Raw genomic sequence first — 26,799 nt, 5'->3', positions numbered from 1 at the left:
TAACTGGTGCCCTGTCCAGGGTTTGTTCCCTGCCTTGTGCCCAATGCTTTATGGATTAGACTCCAGCAGGCCCCTGCAACCCTGTTAAAGACTAAGAGGGTTAGAATATGACTGACTGTATTTCACTAGACTTATGCATAACTACTTAAAGAACAATTAAGAGTGTTCTTAAACTACTATGTGAAAAGAAGAAGCAACAAACATTAAATCCTATTAATAAGTCACCTGTCCTGAGGCACTGGCATTTGTGTGAGTGTCTATCATCAAATTAGCCCGCTTAAAACATAAAACGGAGCAAAACCCTACTTATCAGTTTTGGGAGATATGTAACCCTCCACTATAAAACACAACCACACTTCTGGAATTTAATTCCCAGCTCCCTATAATGACAATGTAAAATATTTGGCATTTCTGACTATGAACGATAGGAACAAACATGTAGTCTAAATAAAAGAAAATGCATTTAAAGATATCATTTAGCCCTGATTACCTAAAAATTCAATTTCAATTCTTTATTGTCATGTGTACAAGCACCATGTGCAATGAAATGCTTGCTTGCATGTGCCCCTGCAGACAGTGAATATAGACATAAAAAAACCCACACACAATAAATAAATGAATATAAATAAGTAAATAAATAACACCAGAATCGTAGGAATACAGACAGTGGCATAAGTATATGTGCAGGTAGCAGTGGAGGTGACACAAGATTACTGATTGTTCACGAGTCTGATTGCAGTTGGGTAGAAACTGTTCCTGAACCTGGAGGTGCGCATCTGAATGGACTTTAGTCGCTTCCCCAATGGGAAGAGGGTGAAAAGTGACAGTGCAGGGTGGCTTTCCTGAGACAACGTCCATCCATCCATCCATCCTCTTCCGCTTATCCGAGGTCGGGTCACAGGGGCAGCAGCTTAAGCAGGGAGGCCCAGACTTCCCTCTCCCCGGCCACTTCTTCCAGCTCTTCCGGGAGAATCCCAAGGCGTTCCCAGGCCAGCCGGGAGACATAGTCCCTCCAGCGTGTCCTGGGTCTTCCCCGGGGCCTCCTCCCGGTTGGGCGTGCCGAACACCTCACCAGGGAGGCGTCCAGGAGGCATCCTGATCAGATGCCCGAGCCACCTCATCTGACTCCTCTCGATGCGGAGGAGTAGCGGCTCTACTCTGAGCCCCTCCCGGATGACTGAGCTTCTCACCCTATCTTTAAGGGAAAGCCCAGACACCCTGCGGAGGAAACTCATTTCAGCCGCTTGTATTCGCGATCTCGTTCTTTCGCTCACTACCCATAGCTCATGACCATAGGTGAGGGTAGGAGCGTAGATCGACTGGTAAATTGAGAGCTTTGCCTTACGGCTCAGCTCCTTTTTTACCACGACAGACCGATGCAGAGCCCGCATCACTGTGGATGCCACACCGATCCGCCTGTCGATCTCAAGCTCCATTCTTCCCTCACTCGTGAACAAGACCCCGAGATACTTGAACTCCTCCACTTGGGGCAGGATCTCTCCCCCAACCCTGAGAGGGCACTCCACCCTTTTCCGGCTGAGGACCATGCTCTCGGATTTGGAGGTGCTGATTCTCATCCCAGCCGCTTCACACTCAGCTGCGAACCGATCCAGAGAGAGCTGAAGATCACGGCCTGATGAAGCAAACAGGACAACATCATCTGCAAAAAGCAGTAACCCAATCCTGAGTCCACCAAACCGGACCCCTTCAACACCCTGGCTGCGCCTAGAAATTCTGTCCATAAAAGTTATGAACAGAATCGGTGACAAAGGGCAGCCCTGGCGGAGTCCAACTCTCACTGAAAACGGGCTCGACTTACTGCCGGCAATGCGGACCAAGCTCTGACACCGGTCGTACAGAGACCGAACAGCTCTTATCAGGGGTCCGTACCCCATACTCCCGAGCACCCCCACAGGATTCCCGAGGGACACGGTCGAATGCCTTTTCCAAGTCCACAAAACACATGTAGACCGGTCGGGCAAACTCCCATGCACCCTCCAGGACTCTGCTAAGGGTGAAGAGCTGGTCCACTGTTCCGCGACCAGGACGAAAACCACACTGTTCCTCCTGAATCCGAGGTCCGACTATCCGACGGACCCTCCTCTCCAGAAACCCTGAATAGACTTTTCCAGGGAGGCTAAGGAGTGTGATCCCTCTATAGTTGGAACACACCCTCTGGTCCCCCTTTTTAAAGAGGGGGACCACCACCCCGGTCTGCCAATCCAGAGGCACTGTCCCCGATGTCCATGCGATGTTTCAGAGACGTGTCAACCAAGACAGTCCTACAACATCCAGAGCCTTAAGGAACTCCGGCGTATCTCATCCACCCCCGGGGCCCTGCCACCAAGGAGTTTTTTGACCACCTCGGTGACTTCAGTCCCAGAGATGGAAGAGCCCACCGGAGCTGAGACAACGTGTAGTGTGGATATCATGGATCGCAGGGAACTGTGTGCCCGTGATCTGCTGTGCTGTGTTCACCACCCGCTGCAGAGCTCTACAGTCCTGAACTGAGCAGTTGCTGTACCAGGACGTGATGCCTCCTGTCAGGATGGATTCCACAGTACACCTGTAGAATCTGCACAGGGTTCTGGGGGACATCCGGGCTTTACTCCTGAGGAAGTAGAGGCGTTGTTGGGCTTTCTTGACTACTGCTGCAGTATGACTTGACCATTTGAGGTCATCTGTGGGGGTGACTCCGAGGAATCTAAACCTGCAGATCTGCTCCACAGCCTCACCTCCAATGTAGATGGGGCTGTGCTCTGTTGCCTGTTTGCGGAAATCCACAATCATCTCCTTAGTTTTGCTAACGTTGAGGGTGAGGTTGTTGTCCTGACACCATTCTGACAGAGTGGTATCATCAGCAAACTTGAGGATGGTGTTAGAGCTGTACTTAGCTACACAGTCATGGAGAGAGTAAAGCGGGGGCTCAGACATTTGTTGTATACAGTTCTTTTCATTCTCACATCATCACTCAATTACAAATAGTAAATGCACAGTGCCAACCTTTACAGTCACAATAAATATAAAGTATCATGGCTCCATTTTTCTTGACATTGGAGCAGTGCCTTTTTCCATGTCACACCAAATAGGTAACTTGTAATCATCTGATATTTTAACATCATGTGTTAGGGCTATTTATAAGTAATAATAACCAAAATGATTCTTTATGTTCTGGATGAGTTGTTTTTTTGGAAATTCTACTATATCGACAAAACTTCAAAACTTGAATCAGTTCATCTTTTCGCAAAACTGCTTGGTCTACTGCAGTTCAGTGATGCAGAGAGCCAGAATCATGTGCAAGGTGCAAATCAACCATGGACAAAATGACAGTAAAATCAATCAACCAGTAATGGCGCACTGCACGGTAATGTGCAGTGAATACACTTGACTTGAGCATTCCTAGTTTTCATCCTCTTTCTCTGTACGTTTACCATTCGGTTGCTCAGAGGTTGATGTGCTTGCTGCTTCGCGAGCAGCTCTTCTCGTCGGCATCTTTTCGCGTTAAAAACTGATCAAGTCAGTCTTTGTGTTGCAATTACTTAGTACGTTTTTCTTAATTTTTCACTTAAGCTGGTACTTAAGTCTTCAATCTGCCTCAAGAATGATTTAAGATATGAATAGGAAGAGGAAGTGACGGCCAAGGTGGTAGGGAATGAGAACGGCACCCATACGCATGCACCGCACAGCCACCCTGCAGAGAGTTGATTCTGCAATAAAATAAAATAAAATAAAAATAGAAAGAGTGATAAAAATCATCCCCCCAAAAGCAGACAGCAGAGGTCACGTAGTATCTGTGTACCAAATTTCAGGTCAATAGATCAACAGGTGATTTAAAATCCTGGACAGACAAACGGTCAGCCATGGTAACGTATTATACATGCATAAGAAGATACCAGTGTACAAATACTGCATACAAAAAGTTATTTTTATTATTTCATCATTACAACAGTTTTGACAAGAACAAGCCATTTAGCCCAACAATCTCTATTTGCCTAAATTTGCAACCACCAGTTGACTTTTGAAGGACCCCAATGCACTACTGTTTACCAGCCTAACTGGTAATTCTATGTGCGTTTAGTTCTTTCTCTTGATACTGTTATGTTCCAAATTACTTTCTCCTTTTATTTTTTACAATTACTGCAACACTAAGCAGTCAAACCTATGTTGATGGAGTGGAAAAGAAGGACCATGTTATTAAAAAAATATGGATACAACAACAAATACAAATAAATGAAGTCACTACATGTAAGTAAATGGATTCATTTTCTATTAAATGTATATACCAACATGTTTACACCATAAACAGACATTTAAAAAAATTAAATCAACTCATTTAATGTACAAGCAACTTTTTTGGAATTGATATATGCATGAATAAACTGCATTTGTATGCCAGTTGTGTGTCTTATTCTCTTAAAAGTTCTTCTCACATGAAAGGGCTTAAAGCATTTCTAGCAGTTATGTATCCCTGCCTCCTTGACAACTGTAAGCTCAACTTTCCTCAAAGTGAATTTGCAAGAGAGAAGCAATCTTACTGTATAGCTTCACCCATTTTGAGGTCAGAATTGCAGGTCAATATGGTACTCAGTCCTGTCATGAATGCAGCTCTTATTTGAGGGCGATATTCCACCCTTGATAATCATTCTAATGACACAGAGAGTCAGTCAAATAAATGTGAAGGCCACAGGTCAGATGCTGGACAGCACATCATGTCTGCATGCTTCACCGTGACTTTGTCAGTATGTTGTCTACACTTGCATATGTCTCCTTGTTACCATTTTCAGTAGAGATCGCTCAGCTCTAAAATACAAAAAGCACAAAGCAGTTATACTTGTTTATGCGCTAACATACAGTATGTCCCAGTGCCCCATTAGGCTTTTTAGCGAAGATAACCAACATGGCTGAGCCAATCATTCCCATTCATGGACTCCTTTTTGTTTAGAACTACCTCATAATTATCTTACAGTGCTGATATTGGGTTGGTTTCTAAAGTTCAATTAATAAAACCTTCATTTACTTTGTCAGAACTGTCTCATATAATGTTACTTTTTATGAAACTGAATCTAACAATATTTAATGCCAGTAACGGCGCACTGCACGATAACATGCAATAAATACACTTGACTTGAGCATTCATAGTTTTCATACTCTTTCTTTCTCTGTACGTTTAGCACTCGTTTGCTCAGAGGTTGATGCACTTGTTGCTTTCTGAGCAGCTCTTCTTTTCTCCACCCTAGCGATCCGCTGCTTCTCTTCTTTTGTCTGCAGCTTTTTGCGTTAAAACTGATTGTCAGTTTTTGTGTTCCAATTACTTTGTCTGTTTTCTTTAATTTTTCACTTAAGCTGGCATTTAAGTCTTCAATCTGCCTCAAGAATGATTTAAGATATGAAGTTGGTAGAGATGAGAATGGCGCCCGTACACATGTGCCGCACGGCCGCCTAGCTGACGTTGATTCGATAATAAAATAAAATAAAAGTAAAAAGAGGAATAACCGTGGAGGTTAATCATCACACCAAAAGTGGACAGTAGGCATCACGTGGTATATGTGTTCCAGACTTAATGGTCGATAGGTCAAACGGTTTGTGATTTAAAATCCTGGACAGAAAAACGGACAGCCGCGGTAGTGTATTATATATAAAGATGGTGGGAAAAGCATTTCATTGCTCCATTTTCCATGGTAAAGACTAAAAATAAACAAATAAATATAAAATTAAGATTTATGAATTAGAAAATAAAATAAATATTTAAAGGACTAATGAAAAAGCAGCATGATGCTGCAACAGATAATCAAAATGTATAAATAAAACAAAATGTCAGCATCATTTGAAAAATGTTTATGGAAAATGTGATTAACATTAAATAGATGGACACTAGCATTACAGAAAATACTGTTAAAATTGCAATTGCTTAAATTACAAATCTGTTCCACTTATGAAACACAACCACCTCATTGCATTCAGACCAAGTTTCAATTTCAGGTCATGGTACTCACAGTGTGGAGTTTGCATGTTCTCCTCATGCTCGTGTAGGGCAACACACACAGTCAAAAAACTTGCCATTTTAAGTAATCCTCAGCTGAAGTGATTCTATGGAGTATGGAATGCTGATAACTAGAAATGTGTCATGTATTGTGACAGTATAATGCTCTTCACTAAATACTATAAAATATGCAACAAAGAAATATGTTTATGAAGAATTCCCAGTTTTATAAATTCACAGTCCTTTAATTAATGACTACTCTTTTGCTATTTTTCCAACAGTTTTAAATATGCTGCATAAAATAACAAAAATGTACAATTTAAAACTGTTGCATTTGTTCATTTTAACCCACTTTTTCTGTTGAGAATCGCTGTAATTAAAAGAAATAACACCTAATGACTTTAGTTGGTTGTTGCTTTGCTCCCTATATTAACAACTATCCACCACTGTATGACAGCATTATTTTAGATGTAAACAGTACAGGTTAGCTGATGAACCAGTACAGTCAAGACTAAAACTAGACTGCTGACTGCTAAAGAAGGGATGGTACATGATCAACTGTGATGTAAAACAGAATCAGTGCAGTTTTGTAAACTCTTGAGCAGTAATGTCTTATCAAACTGGTAAGTGAGCTTCTTCTTCACTTTTAGGATCTCACCCGTCTTTCCATAGTTGCGGAGTGCTCGTGCCATTTTCTCATATGTCATGGTTTTGCGGTTTCCTTTCTGCTGTCCCCATCTATGTGCAAGTTGTTCTTTATGGTTAGAAGAAAACTGGAAGATTCCCCGCTCTTGATTGACCCACCAAATGCAGTCACGCATCTCACCAGCATGCAGGACAGAAAGCAAGAACTGGTAGAGCCGAAGTTTTCTACTAGCATTACTTGTGTTGATGCCAGGACCTATAGTGAAATGACAGAAGAGGAATGAAACATAATTAAGTTAGTAAGGAAGAATAAATTCTGTAAAGTTCTCTTCAAATATTTATTCAATAGTGCGCAAAGCAATTTTTTTGAGACAGGATCTTAAGATTATAATCATATGTCAACAATTTTCAATACCTACAAACCTGACAAAAATCATGTAACACTCACCGTGATAAGAGGTGGGAGAGTTAGTTGGAGTACACATGTCCTCTGACTCACTATCAGAAATCTCAAAGCCAGAACATTTAAGACTCTGGTAGTCATGGTCTTCTGAAAGGATGCAGCACAGTTGTTCACCTAATGGTGCTTGATACAAATCAGCAGTATTGAAAGGCTTGACATCATCCTCCTTAAATTTGCAAAATTCCATATCACAGTTCCCATTGCACTGTTGCTCAGGTTCTTCCATGTTCCTACAAATATGCAGCTGTTTAGAGATCTCCTTTTTCACAGTTGTAGACTCTAGTTCTGAACCTTCCTCACCAATATAAACTGGCTCTATATCAGAGTCCTCTTCTTTAATAAGAATGCAGGCTCCTTCAACTCCTTCTTGATTGTGGAGGCTTGTCTGTGACTTAGCATTATTTTCCAACTTTGAAGAATTAGTTCTAAAATGTTCAGAGACTTCTTGTTTAATATGATATAATTCTAATCTTTCAGCATCATCCACAATGGTGATGGGTGAAGCCTTCAAAGTTTCACTAGTTTCTGGGGGACAGGGCAAGTTTTCTTTGAAGCCTTCACTACCTGCATATGAAAGAAAACATGTAACGTGTTTATACATAAACGTATGTATATGTGTTTTTATTAATATACACTACATTTTAAATATCAGTTTTTCCAAAAATACTTTCTAACAGATATATGATGGACGTATTAAGGGGAGGAAGCAAAACTGGAATTTTCTGTATCATATTCCTTTAACACTTTTAAATAGTAAAAATTACAGTTCAATCTCAATTTCCTATTTCTGTGCCCTCAACATAAATTTTAAACTAAACAATTAAAAGAAGATATGTCATGTGTTTTTATTTATTTATTTTTTTTTATTTCCAGAAGAGGAACTAATGAAAAATGTATGTTTTTTTATGACTTATTTGTTGACCTGTGATAATTTAAGACTACAGAAGTTTCCACACCTAGGTTGTTTAAACCACTTTTTTTTAACCTTAGAGTGATTTCCCCCATAGTCCAGTTTGTTTTAGGTAGATGTGAACAAGCCAATCGCACTCTGGTGCAAACCAAAACAATAGGACAAAGACAATTTAAAAATAGTTCTTTCTGCACGGTCCCAAGCGAACCCTGGAGTAGTTTGCATGAGGTATTTTAACACCGTGAGCCCCAATAAACTGATTTCTAAACTCATCCACCTGGGACTAAGCATCCTAATAACTTTCTTTCTATCAGACTACAGCGTGGAAGGCTGAGCACATGAATCTCTTCCACTAGGGTCCTCAACACTGGGGTTTCAAGAAGGATGTGTGCCAAGTCCGATACTTTATTCACCATTACTCATGACTGCCACCTATCCACGGCACAAATTTTATTGTCAAAGTTGCGGATGATACCACCATACTAGGATTACTCTTCAGTAATGAGGAGACTAGCTACAGGGAAGGAGGACAAAATTTAACCAAATAGTGTGCAGAAAACATTTTTTCATTCAATGTACAAAAAACTAAATAACTGATTATAGGAAAGCACAAAAGACAGAGGAAAAAATCCCTAATAATAAACAATGAGCAAGTGGAAAAAGTTAACCCACTTTAAATTTTTCACACTGCACTTTCTAAAGAACCTCTCATGGTCCCTAAACACCATATACCTTGTGAAGAAGGCCCATCAACATCTTTTCTTCATAAAGTGACTGAAAAGGTCTAACTTACCTGACCAGGGGCCTCATGTATAAATGATGTGTACACAAGTTTCTATACTCACATTGTGATGTATAAAAATTAAACTTGGTGTAAAGATACGCACATATTCATAGCATCATCTACTCTTGTGTACACGCTTTTCTGCTGTTTTGCAAACTAGCGACACCCAGAGTCATAGCAGTGCTTCCATTTCTGTGGTCTCCATTTTTTTTCAGATTTGCATCATTGACGTGGGAATTATCAAATACACCAAAATTAATTGCATGTCATATACAAATTTAATTCACTTGATTGTAATCATTCTGTAACAATACAATGGTGCATGGAATGAACTAACTATTCCAAATACCACCACTGCTTTAGCATTTTTACTCTCCGTGCACCACTCAAGAGTATTTTAACTCATTGTGTGTGCATGTGCTATCATAGCTGTATAGCAGCTGATCGGAAAGCTCTAAGGCGGGTTGTGTCAAGAACAAAGGATTATCTGTATACAGCTTCCACCCCTGGAGAACATTTATAGCACATGCTGCCTAAAGAAAGCCACCAGCATCTGCATGGATTCCACTCAGACAATGCCATAGTCTATTTGAACTCAGGCAAATGCTTCAGAGCCTTTCCTGTGTGGACCTCGAGGCTCAGAAACAGTTTAATCCCAAGAGCTATAAACACACTCAATCAGTGGATCAAGTGCTCCCAGTAGAACTGCTTGTAATTATAATTACAATAACCTCACAATAAATTTGCACTACAACTGTAACATTGAGCCACTTTATGAACCATTTGCAGTATCTGCAGTGTATGTACATGTTTATTGTTCTTATGCTTTCATATTGTATATTTTTCATAGTTTTTTTTATTGTATTATTGTTATCATTTTATAGGAAAATAAGATTATGTAAAATTTGCATATTGAATCTCATTCGACCAGAAAGGAATTCAGTTCAATTCAATAGAAGAGAGCGCGTGTTTACAGATGATGATATCCAAGAGCTATCCTCTTGGAGTTGTGTGCTGTTAGAATACTAGGATGTATTCTTGATATCATTTTTCTGATGAAGTCCATTAAAGCATGCATATTATATTTTACAGATAAATCATTAGCTTTATTTAAATAATGTATACTGTTGATAATTAAACACGTGAGGGTGTAGTGTGCGGCAGTAGCGATGAACTGGTGCCCCATCCAGGGATTGTTCCTTCCTCAAGCTTGATTCTCGCAGTTGCTAATGCAACCCTGGATGGATGAAATAATTAAACATGTATTACAAATAATGTTTTATAAAAGTTTTAAAGAATCTGTAATCTAAGCTTACAGCTGGTTTTACATTTATTATGCAGCTCATTGTGTGGCAGTTGGTTATGTGGAGAAAGAAAATGAAAGGACAGGAATTGGGGGTTGGTACGTTTGACACAGACAGTACTGCTGCATTAAGTTATTCCATTCAGGGTCGCACGTATCCCAACAAGCATCTTGCAAGAGGCAGAAACAATCCCTGGACGGGGTGCCAGCTCATCACTACCACTGGACCATCATGGAAGATGGCTTATGCATGGTTTTGTGCATCTGAATTTTTTCGTCTGTACACCGTTCGTTATCCATGAGGCCCCTGGTTATGATCAAATTTTATCATAGCACTACAAAACATCATAACTTACTGCAACAAAATATGGTATGCTGACTGCATTGTAATCGATTTGAAAGTTCAACAAAGAATGGTAAAGGCAGCACTGTGCATCATCAGTGACAAACTCACAAATTTGGACATCGATGCTACTACCCTGCATATCATTAGAGATCCACTCCACCCTCTGCATGTTTGATACCTTGCTCTCTGACCAGCACTACAGAGCCATAAATGCCCACACTAATGAGAAAAGAATAGCAATGCCCCGTCCAACCAATGACCAAACCCCTTCATTTTAAATTGCAAGAGTGATTTTCACAGGTGGGAGTCTTCTCAATGCAATTATTCTTTAGGCACAATGTGAACACAGGAGGCACATCAACTTTGACATTATGTAGGAATTGTTAATTAAGCATTCAAAAATGAACATCATTAATAATTATTTACAGACCTAAATTTATTAGACATGTGATTTGAGATTAACTAAATTAAGGTTACGTTCATAAAGGAGGATAATGGAGAACAAATATGCAACATCACTGGGTGAGATTAAACTCGCCAGAGACCTCTATTACGTAAATGAAATTGAAGAATATCACTGTGTGCCTCCAGCACAGTCTTATTCTGTAGAATTGTCCTGATGAAATGTGTCCTTTCTGTAGCATACGAAACAATGTATAATTTTCATGTACACTTCTTATTAATAATAGGCATTCTGTCCACTAGAATGCATTTGACAAACAAACTACCTACCACATCATTACTGCACATACAGTGGTGACCCACCATGATGATTTTTCCCCAGGAAAAAAATTGTTTCGACCCATAAAACAAGTCCACAACACACCCATGATATGTTTATTTTTACTTCTGGTTTGCATGAAAGTTTGCTGTGTGAAATGCGATCAAAAAAACCGGAGATCAAAACAAAGTAACTAATCACATTCTGATTCAGCCTAAAGCAAACAGTCTATGAGTGTGAAAATGTCTTTAAACTGATCAAACTGCATGACAACTTCCAAAACTTTGATTGTAATTTAAGTGAAAGGGTACAACCATCATGTTGAAAAGTATACAGTAATCCCTCGCTATATCGCGCTTCGACTTTCATGGCTTCACTCTATCGTGGATTTTAAATGTAAGCATATCTAAATATATATTACGGATTTTTCGCGGATTTCTGCAGACAATGGGTCTTTTAATTTAGGTTACATGCTTCCTCAGTTTGTTTGCCCAGTTGATTTCATACAAGGGACGCTATTGGCGGATGGCTTAGAAGCTACCCAATCAGAGCATGTATTACATATTAACTAAAACTCCTCAATTCTATAAGATATGCTTCCCGCGTGGTGCTTGATTGTTTGCTTGTCTCTGCCTCTCTCTCACCCTCTCTGACATTCTCTGCGCCTGACAGAGGAGATGTGAGCAGAGGGGCTCTTTGCACAGAGGCCGTTTGCTTAAAAGATACTGACGCTCCTCTAAAAAATGCCGCTTTATTGCGGTGCTTCGGCAAACTTAAAAGCATACGTAGTGATTTTTTGATTGTTTGCTTTTCTTTGCGAGCACTCTCTCTCTCTCTGAAATTCTCTGCTCCTGATGCAGACACTCCTTTGAAGAGAAGATATGTTTGCATTCTTTTAATTGCGAGAAAGAACTGTCATCTCTGTCTTGTCATGGAGCACAGTTTAAATTTTTGACTAAAGGGTATTGTTTCATGTTTAGAGGGCTCTAATAATGTTAACAGTGTGGGAGAGTTTATACGGGCTTAAAATATATAAAAATAACTACACAAACATATGGTTTCTACTTCGCGGATTTTCATCTATCGCGGGGAGTTCTGGAACGCAACCCCCGCGATCGAGGAGGGATTACTGTATAGTAGAACTTAAGTGTCAGGCCATAGCTAAACAATATGATTCATAGTCACTATTTTAACTGTGCAGTTTCTGTTAAATACCCACTTTTGTGCCTAATTTGTATACAACTGTGTCATTTGACTTCCAATATGTAATAAAAGAAATTATTTGTAACAATACGAAATGCACATAAGAACACATTGCTTCTGTTGTATGATCAAGCTATCAGTCTCATGTGTTGTTACCTAATGTGATTTCCACAGTGGATTAAAGTGTAAGCAACAGTTACTATAGGGACAGTATACACAAAATACAAGGAATGACAACATTAATGGGTGGTACATAATTTAAGGTAAAGCAGCAATACAGTAAAGAATGGCACAAATATCAAATAAAAACCAAAAATCAATGTTAAATGCTATAAAGCCTTGTTCATCATGTGCATTGGTTTTGCACACAAATTATAAGAATTTTAATGCAGATGTATTGCATGCAACCAGGCTTAAGTAAAATGAGTGTTTTGCAGGATGAGCACTCACAGTTAAAATCATGGATAGTCAATTGAATGAAAAGCTTATCTTTGCCTCAGCCAGTAAAAGCGACTGTGGTATACTCTCTACATGAAAGAAGAATTTGAGCCTATCATGTGGCTTTTGTGGCAGACTGCTTTAATTGTATCACAGCATGCCTTAAACACTAAATAACATCACTTACAGATTTTGTTTCAGCTCAAGTGCTGCCTTGACATCTTCAATACACACACACACACAAAGTGCTCAGGTAACAGACTGATTCCTGCTTTTTTTCTTCTATGTGCATTGTGTGACCCTGTGAATTGCATTCCTCCTGGTACTCACACCCTCTAAAAAGGTAACTGGTGTGCCCAGTTTAAGTGTAAATGAATATACTTAAAGAAAATGCATATGATGGTGTTGTATCCAGGGCTAGTTTCTGCGGCTATCCGTTCTCAAAAAATAGATGAATGAATACAAACATTTATGCCAATATGACTGTTCAGCAGTGGAGAAATCAGTTAGCAACAGACTGTTCTAATGTCCATGTACACATTGTACATGGGAACTTTGATTTTCTTAGGTTCTCCTAAACTGCACCATTTTAATGATGTCAGCCCCTCCATGTACCACTCATATTTTTCCTATTTTCTAATACATGAGGGGGGACCCAAAATTAGCCAGGTCAATAGCAAAGGAGTATGGTGTAGTTATCGAATATGCCACGGGGTATAATGTGCCTATGAATGTGTCAGGTGAATCAGTCGCCAAGTGGTATTGTGCCGAGTTGATCAAGTGTTATTTCTGGTGTTTATTCTACAATCACACAGGTGATTTCGGTAAAAACAATTCTTCTCCAAGCCACCAGGGCAAAATTTCGAAAACCAATGATTATTGTGTTTTTCAACATTAATAGACTTGTTCATAAGGAGTTTTTTTCCATACGAACAAAATGTTAAAGAGTGACAGTAGACGTCTTCAAGAAAGTATTAGAAAAAACCGTGACAGCACACCTGCAACCACCATGATGTCAGCGAAGGAGTTTTGGAACAAAAACAATGTTGTTACCCTTGTACCAGTTGTATTTGCCAGCTCTTACTCTCTGTGACTTCTGCTTGTTCTGCCTCTAGAGATTATAACAAAAGATGAGTACAGGAAATGTTAACAGGAATGGAAGAAGTGCAGGGACAAGTGTATTGCATTTCAAGGTAGGAGGAGGAGGAATTTGTGAAAGTTTTATTATAAAGTTTTTATTTTCTCTCAAAAAACACTTCCGGGAATTTTTGCCAAAACCCGATCTATCCTAACAGTACTGGACAGGAGTCCGGCTTCTAACAGGGCACACTCCCATGCACTTTTACTCAGTCTTACTGTGTCAGGTTAGTTTTCAATTAATCAATGACCCCTCCCTGCCTTAGTAATAAAACCTAGGCATCTAAAAATAGAGTAAGTGATGTCTGAAGTGGTAATATTGAGAAGACAAGTAAAGAAGGTTGCAAGATGTTGAGGATGGTAGGTTTTATGTGGTCATTAATGCTCAATGGCTTTAGTACTTTTTATACTGGCATTTGTGTACTGGATCTAACTATTAGACGGGGACAGTGACCACATGCAAGTATATTTGAATTCAAATGAGGAATATGGAAAGATCACTCATTAATAAACATTCACAATTGTATAATAGAGGAAATTATCTGTGTGTTTTTAAAAATAAAACTGAAAATTATGTAATTATGCATCAAGCTACATTTTATCATAAAAACCTAATTCTGCAAATCATTATATATACCAGTGGTCCCACATTGATATATTTAGTTACAGCCAAACTGAAGTAACCACATTAGTATGATCAAAACAAGCATTGAGAGGTATTACCTAGGACTACTAGTGCAAGTGCAAATTAAACTTTGTTTTGAATGTCGTCAAATGCGTAGCTCTGTAGATAACCTGCATCAATCTGTGTGCCTTGACATTACTTTGAAGACCCTTAACACTGCAACTGCCTTTACTACTAAAAATGTAGGATAACCCATGCCAAAGAAATACTTTTGAATCAATCATATTTGATACATATATTAAGATAAGTTAAAGTTGCATAAATACACTAGCACTGTGCTTCTCAAATTATTTACTTCTAAAGCCCCATAACAAAGATTCTCAGGGTCCACTCCTCTCTTCCAATAAGGTAAAGATAAAATAAAGATTAGAAAATTTTTTTTGGAGAGTGGCAGTCTGCCTTGGGTACCTCCAGGTGTAAAACTAATCCTGTCCAAATACGGCTTTAAACACATTGATACACTTTTGTTCTGTGACTAAGCTGAGCTTTTGGTCAACTAAAAAACTTAATGGACACTTTCCTCCACGGAAAAGTCAAACCACAGAGAGGAAAAGTGAGGGCATTACTGGGGAAGGAGACTAAAGGGCTTGTTCTAGCCGTCTAGATGCTCACATCCCTCATGGATTTCACTTTCTGCTCGTAGAATTTTTTCAAATCAAACAACGAGCACTACACTAGGAGCTGAAAGAAAATAGTCTGTGCCAAACACAAATCAACCGGCAAGGCACTTAGACCTATGATACTGCGTGTTATGTCTTTAAGCAGGATATGGACATATGTGGACTTTCCTCCTTCACTGTTACATGTATTTATCACCGCTACACCACTCAGAGCTGGATGTCTCGTCAGTTCCAGTGGACCAGTGAGGTAACTCAGTTGACCAGCTCACCGACCTCTCTTTCCCGCTGTCCGCCGACTCGGCCAGCGCTGCTCCAGACGCAATCCACACGTACCGCTTTCGGCCAGTGGCGTTCGGAGTCCAGCAGGAAGCTTGTGGGCAGGCAGCATAACCCGCGGGCGTATCCTCCCCAGCGTTCGCGCTGGCGTCCGTCTGCTTTTCGCTGGAGACGCAGGCCGGTTGATTTCCACAGGCTCTGGGTGGACGCGAACATCCTCAAGCGGCCGCCTTGAGTCACAGAACCCCGAAACAACGTGAACGTCTAGGCCGCAGCTACTTCTGCCCTGCAGCGCTTCCAACCTTGCGGTGAGCCGGACGATTTCGTGTTCTTTCTCCGATAAGCCTAGACGTAAGGCAGACAGCTGTCTGCTGAGGAACACGGTCACCTCACACAATACTGTCTGAACGGCTGTCTTCACCGCCTGCTCCACAGTTAAGCTCAGCTCGTCATTAAGGAAAGGAGATGACAGGGTAGGATCCATCTTTCCCAGGCCTTTAGTGACGGGATAGTGCAGTACCAAGGCTTGGATTTAAGCGACCACTCCTCCTTCACAAAGTGATCCTCCTTCACAAAGTGACCCGTCACTGAGCAAATGCCAATGTTCTAACAACGCTATGTGATGCCATCACGAAAACAGCAGCTCCAGCGACACGAGAGTCGCGTCGGAAGCCCGCCTACCACAGTGCGACCGGACCGTGACGTTAACCAGAAATGCTAATTGATTGGTCGTTTCAACCAATTTACGATCAGTTTACTTTGGGGAAACAACCAATGAACAGCAAACCGAGTCTACGCCGAAGGCTCGGAGGTTTACAGAGAGCGAGTTAGTTAAAAAAGATACTTAATGATCCGTAAAGACAGAACGAAGAAAACATTCCAGTCCGAAACTGGGTTTACTTCTGAATAAAATCGGTAGTGTATTTCATCGTTTCCTGTTTTTGTATTCATGTTTTTTATTCTCGATTTGCCGTATTTACTTACTTTTATTTCTATTCTCACACAAGTAATTTGTCATGAATAAAGCATGTGATTGATTGAGCAGAATATAATTTACTGTAATAATACTGGCACAGAGTTAATGCTGGTGCGTCAGGGACATGATTTCATTCAGTTTGTGTTAAGTGTATGTTTTCTTCACGTGTTCTTGTGATTTGTCTTACCCCAGATACCGCTGTTTTATTTCCACATCCCGAATATGTGAATGTGAGGTTAATTGGAAACTCTAAATTAGTTCTGCGTGAATGAGTGAAGGTGTGTGCTTGAGTGTGGTCTGCAATATGCCCGGTACTAGAAGTGCTGGTACTGCATAACCTTTATAAACGTTTAAAAAGAGGATGGATGCGTGAATGAAGTGAGTTTCTAAGCAGGAATCATTCAATACGTTCAACTGAAATTCACAATTCTCTTAACTTCAAACCAGTGGCATCTTAAGTAGCTCAGACACTGGTTGTCCCCTTTTTATTCCAATGGACAGGATGATTGAAGGTTACAAGATTGAAATTGGAATCACTAGGATATAGTAGAAGGGAGTTGTACCATGTTGGCAATTATGGATGAAATGAGAAGTTATGCAAAGCCGATTACAGCAGGTTCAGTTCGATAATAAAAGGTGTCATTTTGTGTGACTTCTCATTGAATCACAAGGATAGAAGTTTGAATTCTTTGCCTTACTCTAGCAAGTTGACTGTACCTTACATAACCAGGTATATCTCTGTAAGATGCAGCTCTCCATCTATTCTTTTCCACAGCTAGTATTTTTCCAGCACTGAGCTGTGAGAGCCTGTGCTTATCCCATATGAAAAATATGTAATGCAGTAACTAGTCCAAAATGGGACACCAGGCCATTGAACAAAATATTCACTCTTGCACCCTTGCACCAGTGAGCCTGATTGCATTTTTCCTAACTTCAATACAGGGAGGATATCCACCACAACACAGACCAACTGTAAAGGGGAAATTGTCTGCTGATGACTGAGACCCAGAGGCAGACTCTAAACATAACTACAGTAAAAGAGTGTAGATACAGCTATATAGAGGACGTAGGATATAAAGATTTATTAACATGTAGAATATCACAGTAGAGAGAGTTCATTAAGAAGGCTACAAAAGACAAAAGAGAGAATGGGTTCATCATTAGAAACAAAGCTTAGCTAATAAAGCACTTTCAATCAATGGCGGACCTCGTAGGTCAGAATCTCTACAGTGAACAATTCATTGAACAAAAGAAAAACTCCTGCTGAGATCAAAAAGGCAGTTACCAAAAAGTTGTCAAGTTGAGCATTATATAGTTTTGTGACATACACATTAAGGAAGAAAGAAATTATAAATGGATAAAATCAAGTGGCAGGATTGTAAGTGGAACAATTCAGTTCAATTTGGTTTAATTTTGTATAATCCTATTGACTTAAATAATATGCACCGCTCTGTAAGTTTTCATTTAAAATGCAGATATAACTTTTACAAATTACTAAATACTAAACACACAGGAAACTGAAGTATCTTGAAACTGATTAACATAAACAGAAGCCAGCAATAGCTGTCAGTTAATTAGCTGTTGAACTATGGACAGTTGATAGTGGAGGAGAGGACACTAAAAACTCCACATAGCAGCATCCAGGGATAAAATAACCGTCTGGGGATCCATGGCCAATTGTAAGAGAGAACGTCAAGAAGACAAAGTCAGACACAGTCAAAGTCCCGGGGAAGTCATTCAGAAAGCTTTGCGTGGATTAGAATGTGAAAGTATGTATATGCCAAAAATCTCTACACAATTTACCTTTTATAAATCACAATCATCTTATAAATTTCCCCTTGGGATTAATAAAGTATCTATCTATCTATCTATCTATCTATCTATCTATCTATCTATCTATCTATCTATCTATCTATCTATCTGTCTATCTAAATGTGTGTGCATGAATGCTCTAGTTGAACCCCGCCCAGTTGTCACCCTGAAACAATAATATATGGACTATGCTAATGAACCGTGTACTGTACATACTATGTGCAGTCACAATGCTGCTGACCTCCATTGGCTGGCAGAGCAGCTTCCCACCTTACGCATCAAGACATCACTGCCTGTATTTAAGGAGTCCCAAGGTGCGCTCTGCAACTGAGTGCAGCATTGTAGCAACTCTCCTCTGTGTTCTATAGGTCGAGGAAAGACATAAGGTGCCAGCAGGTAGCCACTATCACCTGGCACATGTAGTGATATGATTACTGTTACAATGAATTGTATAGGTCATGTGAAACAGTGAAATGTTCAGCCAGCTACCTTACCAACGTGTCAAACATCATGTACAGCACCATCAGCAAGTTGTCTGCCAAAGCAACCATGCCTCAAAATAAATGACTCATGGGTTTTCACACAGACCACTGAATCACAGTGTTTGTCAGTCTTATCTTGGCATGACTTGTACAGCAATTGCATATAACTGCTTATGGATAACAAAAGCAGTGTTGTTCTCAGTGCACTTATTACAATATGACTGCAATCGATTACCATGACTAAGTTAGGCAAACTGGACACTGCTATAAATTTTATGTTGGCAGTTTTTAATGTTGGCGAAAGAACATGTTACATTTTATCTCTGTACACCTACCCCATGTGGAAAATTAATGTAGAGGTTAATGGATTTTGGCACAGAGAACATGATGGCAGTGGCATCACTATGGTCCAGCAACCAAGGCTGGATTAAGATCCTCCTGCACCCCTGGGTGACTTGATAAATAGAGCTCCTTAACAAAGAGTTAATGAGTGCAGCACGTGTTCACCCGGCCATTTACTGCAGCATGGTAATTCCTACTATTAATGGCATACAGACACATAATCATTTCAGTGAGGTTCCCCTTGGTACCCCTTGGTGGTTTAAGCCCAAAACACTGCAAAAAAAAGTTTATAGACACTCATTTGGGTATCACTACCTCTTATGGTGTCACCCAGTACATTCTGCACTCTATACACCATCCTAGTGATGCCACTGTATGATAGAGTGAAGCGTGTCTAAGATATTTGTGATCTGTCGGCCAGTTGCCTGAAGTGTGACCATGGTTAGTTGATATAAACTGATGAAAAACTAAAAAAGTTCTTCAAGTACACAGGATAGGCCCTCTTAAAAGGAAGCTAAAATAGAGTCTATACATCATATTTATCATTTTTGAGGCTTAATACATTTGTCACATCAATGCATATTATAGTAATGGTTTAGTGGTATGAATTATTATACACATGAGTCATCAATAATTGGTTTGGCTGCATTTTCCTACTTTATCAAGTGTCTCATCATTTCCCAGTTTCTCTGAACTGTTGCGTACAGATAGGTCACAGTTGCTGTAAATATGCACAAGTTCAGCAGCCAAGTTTTCTTTTGTAAATCCCGACTTTTGCGTGGAAAGTTACATATGCACATTTTGGGCCTCTTTTTCTGTGTACATAGCTTTTATAAATTTGAACCCTGAAGACCTTGGCCAAGTAGCTGCCCACCCTCTTTTTGGCATTCTATAGAGGAGTCTTTGATGGGCCGTCCGATCTGATGAGAGAATCTTTTCATCTGATGATTCCAGTGTTCCTTTATTTGAGATAACAACAACAACAACAACATTTATTTATATAGCATATTTTCATACAAACAGTAGCTCAAAGTGCTTTACATATTAAAGAATAGAAAAATGAAAGACACAATTATAAAACAAAATAAATCAACATTAACATCGAATAAGAGTAAGGTTCAATGGCCAGGGGACAGAAAAACAAAAACTCCAGACGGCTGGAGAAAAAATAAAATCTGTAGGGATTCCAGACCATGAGACCGCCCAGTCCCCTCTGGGCATTCTACCTAACATAAATGAAACAGTCCTCTTTGGATTTAGGATTCTCACGGAAGGGCTTGATGATGATGATGGTCACGTAGACTTCTTCCTTTTAATCCATCCATCATTGTTGGAGCATCATGAAGCTTTGAGTAGGTGGAGGTGGCGCAGGCCACCACCACAAAGAAACCGGAAAAAGAAACAGAAAACAGAGTAGGGGTCAGTACCGATTTTAGAGCCACCATGATGACTTTTTCATATGCAGGAGAGCAGCTTGTCAGTAGAGCAGTGGTACCAAGTGCCACATCCAGATACAGAGAAGAGAAATAGAACAGAGGAGGGTTAGTAATGGTTCATAATTATTGTATTACTCTGCCCCCTGCTCACTTCGCTTGCTCACCCCCGGGTTGTTTTACCTGATATACAATTTAAAGAGATTGTTATTTTCATGGGAATTGTTACATATGCATTATTTTCACTTTTACTTTAAAACTTTTGGGCGTGGTTAAATCTCTTTCTCGCAGGACGTATAACGCTGCTTGTGTTGTAAAAGAGGGCGGCTGAACGCATTCTAAGGAGATGCCATCGGATCATCTGCTGTCTTGCCGCTGCTGCTGGCGAGCTGCGTGTTCTGCTTGTCACGCTGCGCGTCAATCATTTAAAAGCCTGTATAGCAGCTGTCCTTTTGCCACCTTGCGTCTCTGCTGCTCGCGATGTGAATTTGGGGGCTTAACTCACGTTAAGGAGAGGCAGTCGGATCATCTGCTGGCTTGCTGTTCATGGCGAGCTGCATGTTTTGCTTGCTGCTTGTCATTTTTTTAAGAGCTGGAAGCACATGAAGTGCATCTGCCAAAAGCATTCCAACAACTGCTAGGTTAGATGTCCGTGAACTTGTTTTAATTTTTTTCTTACTGCCTTGTCTCACATGACGTTAAAGTGTCTCTCGCGGGATGTCAAATTGTTCATTTTAGAAATTCAATTTATAAAGTCCTGTGCTACTATCAAATTAAAATTATTAAAGTGGCGTGTGCAAAATGAGACAAGGTTTGCCAGTGTAGTTATTAGTTTGTCAAATTATGCTGAATTGTGGAATCTTGTATTTTCAATTTTCTCACTAAAGACGTTTATAAAGTCTGCACTGCTAATGTCTGTAGGTATTTTGCATCACTGTATAGAATTCCCATTTGTTAGATGGGATTTTAGATTAGATTTGTTAGATACTATGAAATCTTTACTATTATATAATCAATGATGCTTGTTGCAGCACTAGTACATATGCACAGATTATACTGTATACTATAAAGGCTGCACGGAAATTGCTTCTAAGCAAATATGGGTAATTAAGAAGTGGGCATTTTCTAAAAATATCTGAACACTTTATAATGACAATATCCAACTTTGAATTTTCTGAATGCACTTATATCAGAAAAGGTTAGCAACACCAAATGGATATATACTATTAATTTAATATTGTTTTTTGTATCAGTATACTTCTGCTGGATTATGTGAATTTCCCCTTGGGATTAATAAAGTATCTATCTATCTATCTATCTATCTATCTATCTATCTATCTATCTACTACCAAGATATTTGGGGCTCTGCAAATATTCGCTTGACATTTCTTAGTACATTTTTAGGTGTAACTTTATTTTCATTTCTATCATCCATGCATGCATTTTCTATCATAGGCTTATGAACAGTCAAGTCTACACTGGCTGTAATCGGTGCAAAAGCAGGACAGGGCATCAGTCCATATCAGTGCCCTGTCACTAATACATCCAAAGGCATCCATACGGAGCCAAATCAGTGTCTGCAGTTCCCATAACACGCACGTGTTTGGGATGTGGAAGGAAAAAGAAAGTATGTGAAGAAAAGAAAAAAAGACGGTGGATACAGGGAAAATGTGTAAAGCCAGATTTGCGTGTCTAGTGTCCTGGAGCTTATCACTGCACCACCATTCCATCCCTCTGTGACTATGTATACCCTGCCATTTAACACTTGTGGTATACTCAGCAGGGTTAATAAGACTCATTGTGGTGAAGAATTACAAATGATACTACTGTATGTTACATTTATCCCTCAGGCTTGGCAATTAATATTGCAGTACAATTTTGTAATGCCGAAGCAGGTGAACAGGTACAGACTCATATCCTAATCTGAGCTAAAGCGTCACAGCTTCCTTTGTGTAAACTGCCTTCTCCTCCCAATTCATTCAGACAGTAATGAGAGAAAATTTAAAATGAAGCAAGTCACAGCAGGGGTTTTCAAGTTCAGTCCTGGAGCCCCTCATGGCCGTAGGTTTTTATCCCAATCCATTTCTTCTTTTTATTGGCTTCTTAGATTAATTATGCAAGCTGTCATTTCCCAGATTCTGTTTTCTGGTTTTACTCCAGAAGCCACAAAATAGTTATGCTGAATGATTACCGGATAAAGTAACCATTTATCTGTGTTAGACAGTGATGTATTTGTTTTTTCATCTTGCTATTTTGTATTTGGTTCTTTGTTAATGTTTAAATTTTTTATCTATTATTTGCTAATAACCACACAAGTGGATACTACCAAAGTAGCATTCAGCATTATTTGCACCCGCATCCACTCTAGTGATCATTCATTTCTTGTATTTGGATACAAGTAAAAAAAAAAAAAAGAAAATTCCACAGAAAAACAATGGAAAAAAAAATTCAAAATAGTGTGAAGTATTTAAAGAAACTGCACAAATATCTTAATTTCTTGAAAATGTACAGAAAATCTCACACTACTGCTCTTTACTGAATGCATAATAAGAGAAGGAACTAAGTTAACACTGACACTGACAAAAGTAAAAATGACTCATTGATTGTTATGTCGATTGGGACAAAAACCTGCAGCCACATGGGGGCTCCAAGACTGAACTTGAAACCCCCACCAAGTTAGAAGGTAATCCAAACCAGTCTATCTAGTTACTATATAATAAAACACTTATGTCTGTGTGTCTAGGTCCTGGGAGCAATCTGATTGGTTGGCTTGGCATTGTTGTGGTTGGTCAGTTTGGCTTTGGTGATGCAACGAAAGAGGAAGTGCAATCATGAGACACACAAGGAGATGTAATGGTGTATGAGCCACCAAAGACTCATTGAGAGTCGCCTTCAAAGGTGGCAAGTATAAAACTGGACAGAAATGCACCTCAAAAATAACAAAAAAAGTCTTTGAAGCAGGCTTTATGAGAATGGGAGCAAGAGATGGAGCACCGCTTAGGAGCCACTCACATTTGCAAATACAGAGATAAGGCACTGAAGGAACACGTAGGGCAGGAGATAGCAAATATTTTAAGGAGTATTCTGTTACCTGTCTTTGATAGGTACAGTGGCTAGTTCCTTATAATGGACATATCTGAGAAATGTCACGTGTCAGGTCCACTTCCTTCTGCTGTTAAAAATGAGCTCTTCTTCTTCTTCTTTCACCTGGAAAAAAAAATGAGAAAAAAAAATTAAGAAAAAGTAGAAAATAATATCAAAGGGGTCAAACCGAGTACTAGCTAGGTGTATGAAATAAAGTGGTTGGAGAGTGTATTTTAGGGTTTGTTTGTTTTTTTTTTTTGCTACCCAGAACAAGCGCAGCACATCATCATCAATCCCGCTTAATCATATTCATGTTGAATAGGACCACAGCCAATATCCGGATGGCCAGGGACTGGGCTGAGTCAGTGGCCGGGTTATAATGTTCACTGCATCACCAATCGGGCATCAGACGTGTCATGCAGGGAAGCTATGAATGTGTAGTTGCCTCTGTGGTGCTGTAAACCTGTGGTTGCCTCGGCAACAGACAAGCAACCCTCGACAGACACGTTCATTGTGTTTTAGCATGCAGCATCATTGAGGAGGGTCTCAAAAGAGTTTAAAAATCTTACAACCTTAACAGGCTTTTAGGGCAGTCCACCCTATATAATCTAGGAAACTTAAACGTCTTTCTGTCTCCTTCCACCTCCACACAGATGGTCACCCTCTTCTTCTTGACTTTGACTCATTTTAGTAAGGCAGAATGGTTCCTTTTATGTTGGACCCATGAGTACATAGCATTGTGGAAGCACTTCTGAGGCATGCAGAAGCTCCCTACTAATGTCCCGGCAGTGCCCTCTGGCAGCATCCAAGAACTCCAACGTAGTTCTACAGGTCCTGTGGAACCTTGCGGTAGTTCAAACTGGGACCATACCAGAGAAGCAATGCCACCTTTCTACCCAGCTGGGTTGCATCTCCTAGTAAGGTATTGTTCCTCATCCCAGATAAGATGCCTATCTATCTATTATGGAATCTACACTGGAGATATACTGATAGTAGATTTCAGCTCCACATAGCTTATTCCATCTCATCCCATAGATGCTAGACTGGTAAGTGGGGAGGCTACTGAATTAAGCTGAGGCCACTGTCACCATTCCAGAACCTTCCTTTTACTGTACCTCAGGGCATCATTATTCTATAAAATGCCCACCATAAAGTGGGAGTACATATAAAGCAACTGTATTCAAATCCCCTGTGTCTTATAAATGTTGCACTACACATGCCTCATGTCCCAGCTTGTGCTATCAAAAAGCATGTTATGCCATTACACTACTGCCACCAGTCTGCACTGTTGACAGCCAGCAGGGTGGATACATATAGGTGCTTTGACATATCCCAATCTTCCATCAATATGAATGAGCAGAAACCAAGATTCATCTGACTAGGTGATGATTTTCCAATCCATCAGTGTTCTGTGTCTGCGTTCTTTAGCAAACATCCACCACAAGTTCTTGTTTTTCCTTTAACAGAAGTGGATGTTGCTCTAATCATCACCTATCATGTTCTGTTGCACTGGGCCATGTATTCCCAGGGACCTCTTTTGACACATTTGTTGTTTGCCCTTAGCTAACCAGCCAATCCCCATTTTTTATTCTCCTGTAGTCGTGTCCGTCAGCCCTTTTATTCAATAGTCAATTTCCTACCAAGATTGCTATTAGCCATATGTTTTCTTTGGATAGCAGTCCATTCAAGTATCCATTTGTTGTGTGAAATTCCCACTTAAATCTTCAACTGGTCCCACCTCTGTACTGCACATTTGTTCCTTGCTTTCTTGCTATAAGCAAAATGTAAGGCCCTGTTACATTACATGACTCTTCCAGTAATTTTTAGTCACACACTTCATTTATATAACATTACCAAATCGGAGACAGTTGCAGCACACTCCCATGACCACTATCCATGTAGTCTGACTGTTGTGAACTTGAAGTCCAAAAGCATGCCATTCCCAAAAAGTTCCAAAAGCACTACCTAAAAATGCCCACTAGAGGGGGATATCACTGTCAAACCCTGGCTAGTAGTAAGGGCAAACAAAAAGTCTTTATAAAAGTGTTCTGTCTCACTAAGAAGCTCTGAAGAGCACTAAAGGCATAAATGAGTTGCCAGCAAGACAATCCCAGGCAAACAATGGGAAGGCAAAGGGGAAGTCAAAAACAGAGCAAGAAGTCAAAATATCTGTCACCACAATAAGCACAGCAAAACATAAGTAAACCCACCACTCCCAGGCACATTTGAAATGAACCACCAGGAACTGTGGGAGACCCTCCACGTTTATAGGTCAGAGGGAAGTTCCCGGCAGTGATAGGCAGGTGGTCCCACCTCCTGGGGGACCATCCATAAAACACACAGAGCATAACACAGGCAGCTTACTGACGTAAACATAATCAGAAGCAAAGAAAAATGCACATAATCAAAAATGTAATACTAACTTAATTAACATAAATCAAAGAATTGAAAATGAACAAAAGTCCAGCCAGGCTACAACTTACTTCGAGTTGCAAGTCGTAAGGGGGAGCTTGTGTGTATGAGAGCTGACAGCCAATAAGGGCTCACCCAGAAGTACAAGCTGTCTGATGCTGTCTGTCTGATGTTGTATGTTTAGCATACTTCAACAGAATGGAAAAAAGAAAGGAAAAAAAAAGAAACAGCACAGAGATTATTTCTGAAGCCACCATACCTGGAAAGCCTTCACATGGGCACTGGCTCTGTCAAGCAGAACATTAATGGCTGTCAGAGAATGGGTTGATCATGTGATACTTTGGAAATGTGAAACTGTAATGGAAAATCATTATCGAGTCATGTCACTTGCAAAGCCACGCAATCTGACATCCTCCACCGATGAGATCAGCAGCAGCAGTCTTCAAGTTTGACATCCACTCCAAATAGAAGTCATGTAATAAGACATCGACATTTAGAGACAGATTATTTTCACTACACTTCCTCACCAGATGTTCCTTTCTGTAGAATGTGTTGTCATCATTACTGATGAGTCCCACTATGGATTTCAAATTTGACATTGGACTCGGACTTGGTGGTGTGATTATGGGTGAGCAGCATGAACAATGTTGGTTTTAGCACACAGCCTTGGGGAGCGCCTGCGCTCAGCCTGATGGTATTTGATGTTTTGCTGCCAATGCGCCCTGACTGTGGCCTCTCTATCAAAAA

At 40.0% G+C, this 26,799-nt stretch overlaps 1 protein-coding gene across 2 annotated transcripts; it reads right to left on the bottom strand.

Moving 5' to 3' along the window:
* Positions 1-5,419: 5,419 nt before the first annotated feature.
* LOC120542544 lies at positions 5,420-16,237 on the bottom strand. Of its 2 annotated transcripts, none has more exons than XM_039775075.1 (3): positions 15,509-16,237; positions 7,074-7,652; positions 5,420-6,881 (listed from the first exon to the last, which is right to left on the bottom strand). In XM_039775075.1, exons 1-3 carry the CDS (start codon positions 15,993-15,995, stop codon positions 6,535-6,537), a joined length of 1,413 nt encoding a protein of 470 aa, XP_039631009.1. In that variant the 5' UTR covers positions 15,996-16,237; the 3' UTR covers positions 5,420-6,534. The 2 variants fall into 2 exon arrangements, with proteins under 2 accessions (XP_039631009.1, XP_039631010.1); XM_039775076.1 differs by having other exon boundaries at positions 15,569-16,237.
* Positions 16,238-26,799: the final 10,562 nt, after the last annotated feature.

Source organism: Polypterus senegalus, chromosome 13 (genome assembly GCF_016835505.1).
Source record: "Polypterus senegalus isolate Bchr_013 chromosome 13, ASM1683550v1, whole genome shotgun sequence".
Lineage (NCBI taxonomy): Eukaryota > Metazoa > Chordata > Cladistia > Polypteriformes > Polypteridae > Polypterus > Polypterus senegalus.
The sequence above is the reverse complement of the archived record's forward strand: the minus strand, read 5'-3'. Positions and strand labels throughout refer to the sequence as shown.